At 36.7% G+C, this 7,155-nt stretch overlaps 1 protein-coding gene across 7 annotated transcripts in view; it reads right to left on the bottom strand.

Annotated features, from left to right (window-relative positions):
* Positions 1–4,684: 4,684 nt before the first annotated feature.
* Positions 4,685–7,155, bottom strand: part of LOC124154662 (RAC serine/threonine-protein kinase) — a 150,034-nt gene continuing 147,563 nt past the window's right edge. For all 7 annotated transcript variants that reach the window (XM_046528517.1, XM_046528519.1, XM_046528518.1 and 4 more), the window contains one exon: positions 4,685–6,613. In XM_046528517.1, the coding sequence (XP_046384473.1) occupies positions 6,368–6,613 (246 nt within the window). In that variant the 3' untranslated portion in view covers positions 4,685–6,367. The remainder of the gene's footprint in view (positions 6,614–7,155) is intronic.

Raw genomic sequence — 7,155 nt, 5'->3', positions numbered from 1 at the left:
TGTCAGTCGAAGTTTGATGGTAAATGTTCCTTGAAGGCGGGTGAAATTCTCTCGCGTTAACTTGAAACTACCAATTAATTTGAGGATTTACCAATCAGTGGTTGTCTCTGGTGGATGCATATTTTGGAGGAGGTATATTGAATTCTTTCATGCTTACCAATATTTTAATAATTGGAATGTTGACCTTGGGGGTTATATAAACTAGAGGAATGGGCAGTCAAGAATACCTATATCATCTAAACCAATGAATGGGCCACGCAATGAAACATTTTGAATGTGAGAATAGATTTATATCAATAACTATCTCTTTTGTCTACTTCAAGTGATGCCTCGACGTATTCGAATACCTAACCCGAGTATCCATTCACGAATTTTGTAGTTAAAATCTCAGTGAAGTCGGTGATGCTGTGTAAATAAAATTTCTTAGCAATCCTATATCCTCAAGTAAATATTGCTTTGTTGCAGATAATATGACAACGAAGAAAAGTATGTTTTACTTTTTAATGCTGCCTTTCATGACGAGATCCTAAATCATCATCATTGTTAACATTCAAATGCATAGTCGAAAAACGAAATAGAAACTCTCTAGTTTCAAAATCACAGAAACATATTATTCTGATTACTCATAAAATTTTATCCACTTGCTATCCCCTTCACCTCTCTGCTAGATTTACCTGGAAAAAAGATCTACATACTGTACTCACTAGGAATCATTCCGAAGACCTTCACATCCCTCAACAAAGCACTTTACACATCACTAAAGCCTTCACCTAATTGGTTCTTGTGTATGGAACTCCAAAGTTAGAAATATGTACTAAATCCATCCATGCTTTCAAAACCAAGGTGTATGATATCATAATAAATAAAAAATGCTGTTTAAAATTGAAACTAAACAGATGTTAAATTGAATGCCTTAATCTAATGTACATGAATGTATTAAACAACATAAAAAGCCCCAGGTTGGGCCTACTTCCTAACTCTGAGGTTGGTGGTAATACCATATATAGGTGACTATGGTAATACGCCACCGAAAATTTAGTACTTAACTGTGTTTTTTATCTTTTGTGTACTGAGATTCTGCCGAACCTGGGGTTTTCTTATGGTATTTACCTCGTCGAGGAACATTTTGAAGAGTGTATTAAACAATATACTTGTATTAATATTACTGTTGTCATTAACTATGTACCTTCTCCCTCAGGGTTCACATGCTCAAATATTTAAATGTCATCCTAGTAGTGCTCTCTGCAATGATATGATACGTATACGTTTATAAGCAATTACATATGACGAAACGTTGAGCAGATAATGTTATCTATGCAGCATTTTCCGAAAGCAACCACTAACATTGATAAAAGAAGCTGTGAAAAATCTTCATACAAAAATTATACATTATCGTTATATAATATTGCTATAATTAAATCAACATAAGGCCCAAAATATTTGGGTCTCAGAATTTACAATAAATTTCCAAGCCATTAGAAAGAAAGATAAAAATTCTCTCAGAATGGGAATTATGTACTATTCTGTGAATGAAAGTAAAAAAAGGAAAATTATTATAAAATAATAATAACATTTAGCCACAATCGTGTAACTGTGAAGGCTGGCAACGGTAACTATTTGAGTAAAAATGATTGAACTATCCTCAGACAAATGAAGCACTAATTCACGATAAGTTTTAGTGAAGGTAAAAATTGTACTTCCACACTTTCTGCACACCTATAAAAGAGGGCTCTTTAATTAATAAGTAAACTTTTCTCGGGTTCCCACACGGGTAAGAAATTCTAAGAATGCCGAAGATTTCTTACACGTGCTGAAACCCAAGAAAAGTTCACTTATTCTGTTCACCGGGAAAGTGTAAAATTTTTCATTAATGTTCTGTTACTGTCCATTGTAGTAATGTTTAAAGAGTAAAGAAAAATGTATTTTTCCATCAGTAGTCTACTTCTTCAGCTATATGCAGAAAAATGTTGATATCATTAACTATTTCGCTGATAAGTTGATGTCAAAACTCACTCATGCCAACTATGCCACCATTTCTCACCCTATGCCTCTGCTTGACCTTGTGTTTGGGCTGTTGTTGTTCACACTATAATGAATGACTACCTCTCAATGATATGTTTGAACAAATAAATGAACCGGAACTCAGGGTGATGTCATCAACTCATGAAAAATGGGCCGTGTCTGCCTCTGCACTTCCTTATTTCAAACTTACCAAAGCACATGTCCACCAAGGATGATATTTTAAGTAAAAAAATCATTTGGCTTAGCCAGGTTTCAAATCCAGATCTACCCCTTGCCAGTCCGATAGGTTACCAGTTACACCACCAATCCACCTTCCAAGGCAAATCTTAAGACAGGTTTTTACTGAACGTGATGTTGATATCTCAAGTCCACACTGAGAAACAGGAGATGGGGATCATGATTACTAAACCACTGACTACGTGATACTGACTGCCACTGCCTGTGATAACCAAGGTTACTTGTTTCACACAGTGCTTTACAAGAGAATGACTGAGTGGGAAATTTTTTTTTCATTGTAACCTACGGCTCTCTTCCATCCACCAAATTCTTTAAATAAATTGTGATTCATGGTCTCAGTGACCTACCCTATTGCTATCAAAGGCACAAGCAAAAAATAATCAATCATGTACGACTCAGGTCAGAGCAATAACTACAGCCTTTACAAGAACTTAATAGTTGAGGCTAAATTGCAAAACTGAAACTGGTAAGAAACAAGATGATTCAGAAAAATGAAAATAGGACAAAGTAACACACTTATCCAGTCAAGTCAACCACCATCCTTTCTCTTATTAAGTCATTATACTTTCCTGATATTCTAGTGCTTCCTCATTAAAATTATGAAGGGCCTTCACTTCTAATGACAACTAAAATTTGAACTTTACTAAAAGAGCAAAGAGAAGGAAATTAATCAACAACAATTAGCTACTTTCAATAAGTTTGTTATAAAGTCACCATTTTCACATAATGTTATCACAATATTTTCTTTATATTACTTTTTCATACGTAAACATCCAATTGCTCCAAATTAATTGCAAAAACACACTTCACGACTTAAATGACAAACACTTTGTCCTCACCAGTGTAGAACACATACTACAATAATTAATGTAAAAATATATACGTAAATTTGAATCTATGAATTACAACTTCATATTACCTTTACACACCTGTAATATGTACAAAAAGGTCTTGTATGTACAATGAAATATTTGAACAAGCAATTGATTCCTCATTCCAACGAGAGCAGAGAAGATCATGGCAATGTAAAATCATATGTAATTGTTTGTTCTTTGGAAAATTCAAACCCAGTAAAAATAAAATACAGTAAAACCTCCTTTAAATTGACAACCACAAGTTAAAAATCTTCTTGACCTGAAATGGCTGCAGGCTCCTATATGTTATAAAATCAGATGTCAAATTCCAAACATATTTCTATTCATACTTAATTAAGGATGAATCTCTTCCGACTACAATACCAAAGAAAACGTCAATCAACCAGCACAAAGATAACACAGCTAGCACAATCGAAAATATACTCAAATTCCATGGATACACTCCCTCTTAAAGATACGATATCTCATTCAAAGGAGGATTTTTGGCACTGGATAGCATATCTCTCCAGCAGGAGCATACGAACAGAACCCCAACATATTTCACGGACATTTATCACTCGTGCCAGCTGGAAAGTTGTGGTCAACAATATTTTTCAAGTTCATTTCATTTAAAGCATGAGCTTAAGCACATCAATTAGAATCATGGTTCCCACCCAAACTGAAATATAAAATTCACGGTTTTTTCCAGGTTTTCACGGTCTACGTGTCTTCAAATTCACGGTTTTTAGATAAACTATTTTAGGCAGATATATTGATCCCGTAACAATCGTCGGCCGTAGGTTGACTAAAACTTTAACAAACGGGACGGACGCCGTGAATGCAAACGCAGCAATGAAAGTGCTCTCTCTCTCTCCTGACGTCGCTAGCAAAATTCAGCTCCGGTTTAAGTTTGTGAGCGGGAAAATAGAGGGACGAGGGTGCCAGGGAAATTAAGAAGTGTCTGAATTTTCGCCAGGGTTTTTGGTTACCAGTCTTCCAGCTTAGGTACAGGCTTAAGGTCATTGTGTCATCACGGCACACGGACCAACAACTGCGCTTCGAATATATATTTGCAGATAAATGCACGGACAGTGTCTGTGCATGGCTGACCTTGAAACATGATCGACATTTTCAATTTTTCTTTGGCTCTTTCAATCGTAATTCTAAAATGAAGTTTGAGAGATTTTTAAGGTTATATGATGAAATTCACGGCTTTTTCCAGGTTTTTTTCACGGTAAAAGAAATTCACAGCTTTAAGGTTTTCACAGTTAAGTGGGAACCCTGTAGAATTGATTGAGGCCCTTGAATAGATTCACCAAGAAGTAACACAAAATCAAAATTTAGGTAAACTGGAGAGTTAAACACTTTTCATATTGATGTATGTATGTAGTTATGAGAGGAAATTCCAGACAACTGCAGCAGAAGACAAACTTTACAGCTCTGCACCAATAAATGAGGACCCCTGAAAAAAACTTAACAGAGGTTCTCTCGATTCACCCTTCAGAGGCTTCACTGTACACATACATACTTGCGTAAATTGTGAGCATAATGTGCAAAAGAAAATGGCCAAGTGACATACTTAGGTATCCCTTTTATGTAAAAAAATGCAAGTTGAACATGTCAGGAAACTATCAATTTTCAAGCAAAAGAGAAAGGTTATTTTAGAGATATTTACACAATGTTATAACATAGGTCAATCATTCACTTGCACCTAGAGGATTCAGGTACTTAGTACAATTATCATGGATTTCCCCCACAATTGTGCTGATTTTTCACCCTGAAACTATTCACTCATCACACAAGTTATAATTCCAGGTTTCAGATCTCCTGATTGACCACAATCAACCCCAGCTGAGCTCACAGGAATCACCTTCATTAATTCTCTTACTTTTTTTGCAGATGTTATTTAGAAAAATTAAAGTGAATGGCTTCCTAACTTAAGTTAGCCAAAGCATTCCCATTCAAGGTGATCAATGTCCAAAAAGCTTAGCAGAGAGCAATGCACTCATCAATTTTATTCATTTTCTCCCTCCACTTACCCACCACTCAAACATTGAATGTGAAAGGCCAAGTGTCAAAGCACCAATAGGTCTAAGTGCAAAAACTTATCCGTCACTTTTTCCAAACTGTGATTTCACGTCATAATCAAAAGGGAAGGGCTCTCAAGTTGATGGCATCTGAAACACACCCTGACAATACAGAATTTCATACAGAAACAGCCAAATAATGAGCATACAATTTTTAAAATGATTGAATTTGAGGATTAGCAACTGGGGTTGAACCGAAGGCGTAAAAATAAATGTACGACATCATGAGCACTGATTGTATGAGAAATTATTAGACACACTTCTCAGGAGCATTAAGACCACTCTCTTCTCACAAACAGGAAGCACTAACATCAGAATTCTGGATCAAGAGTGAGGCTGATTGCTCCGTGATTTTCAGAAACCTAGGGCTTAGGTATTTACTTATCATCAAGAAATTAAAAAAAACATTCATAATTCACATACCTTTTGCGCGAGGTACTTTGCAAAATTAAAGTGAGTAGCTTACTTACGAAAATAAACCAAAGCATTCCCATTCGAGGTGATAAATGTCCAAAAAGCCAGGCAGAGAGCAAAGAATTAATTTTTTTCCCTCCACTTCCCACCACTCAAACGTTGAATGTGAAAGCTCACCTGTAGACCAATTACCAATTGGACTTGTGCAAAAACTTGTCCTTCATTTTTTTCCACACAATTATTTCACATCATAACCCAAATGGCGGGGCTCCGAAGTTGATTGCGTCAGCAAAACACTTCCCAACAATAAGGACTAAACCACCAAATCATGAGCATACCCTAAGTAAATTAATGAACTTGACAATCAGGCAACTGGGGTCGAACTGAGAATACAAAATCAATCAACAACACCATGAGCACTGGCTGTGCGGGAAATTATTACACACACTTCTCTGTAGCATTAAGATGACTCTCTTCTCACAGACAGGAAGCACTAACAACAGAATCCTGGATCAAGAGGGGGGCTGATCGCTCGGTGAATTTCAGGAACCTAGGACACACTCAACAATTCCCCCTAGACCAGCCTTGAGGAGAAACAAAGAGCGTTCATTCGTAAACAAGAGTGCTTTCAACATTTAAGTATTTAAGCTGCTGCCAGCAGCAGGCCCTCCCATCAAACACCAAGCACATTCCAGAGAAAAAAAGATAGGGCCCTCTTGAGAAGACAACTTTGTCGACACCACGAGACGGCAGTCAGTGCTGCATGCTCCTCGAGAGTGAGCCACTCATTGTTGAAATTGTTGAACTTCCCAAAGTTGAGCTGCTTAGGTCTTGAAAGGAAAACTGTTGGAAGTAAGGCTGCTGTTCCAGTTCTTCTGATATGCTGTTCAACGGGCCGTGCTCTGGGGGAGTCAGCTCCACGGATTCACCAGTAAATTCAGAGTCAAAGTAGCACGTATCAGTGTCTGAAGTCACTTGTGGTTTGAAAGGAGGGGGTATCTGAAAAATAAAAGTAACAGCTGCCATGAAAAGCTTGGCTCCACAAGAAATACAGAAGAGGATTGATAATTTGGAATACTTGGGTCCAGCTGGATTCCGGATTAATAATAATAAATCTTTATTTGCCCGGAGATCTGATACATTCGTAAGCATAGATATGAGGCATGTCACAATCATCTACAAATTCACACATTACCTATATGCAATTGAATATCCTAACATTAAGGGTCAATTGTCATTGATTCATTCATCGATTGAATAAAACAGCTTCCTTTTTAAGTACCGTTTTAGATTGGATTTAAAAGCATTGATGCTTTTTATTTCTTAAAACCATAATGGAAAATTATTATACAGCTTAATTCTCATTTCTTTGGACCCCATTTTGGCAGCTCTTGTTCGTAAATACCGTATAAGCGTGTGTAAGAAGCACACCCCTATTTTGATCATCGAAGCTATAAAGAAAAATAATTTTGCGGCATTTTTTTATCCTATCGTGTGGTGTTGCAGACGTATGCCTGGAATTTTGATAACCGCGACGGTAA

This window comes from Ischnura elegans, chromosome 2 (genome assembly GCF_921293095.1).
Source record: "Ischnura elegans chromosome 2, ioIscEleg1.1, whole genome shotgun sequence".
Lineage (NCBI taxonomy): Eukaryota > Metazoa > Arthropoda > Insecta > Odonata > Coenagrionidae > Ischnura > Ischnura elegans.
The sequence above is the reverse complement of the archived record's forward strand: the minus strand, read 5'-3'. Positions and strand labels throughout refer to the sequence as shown.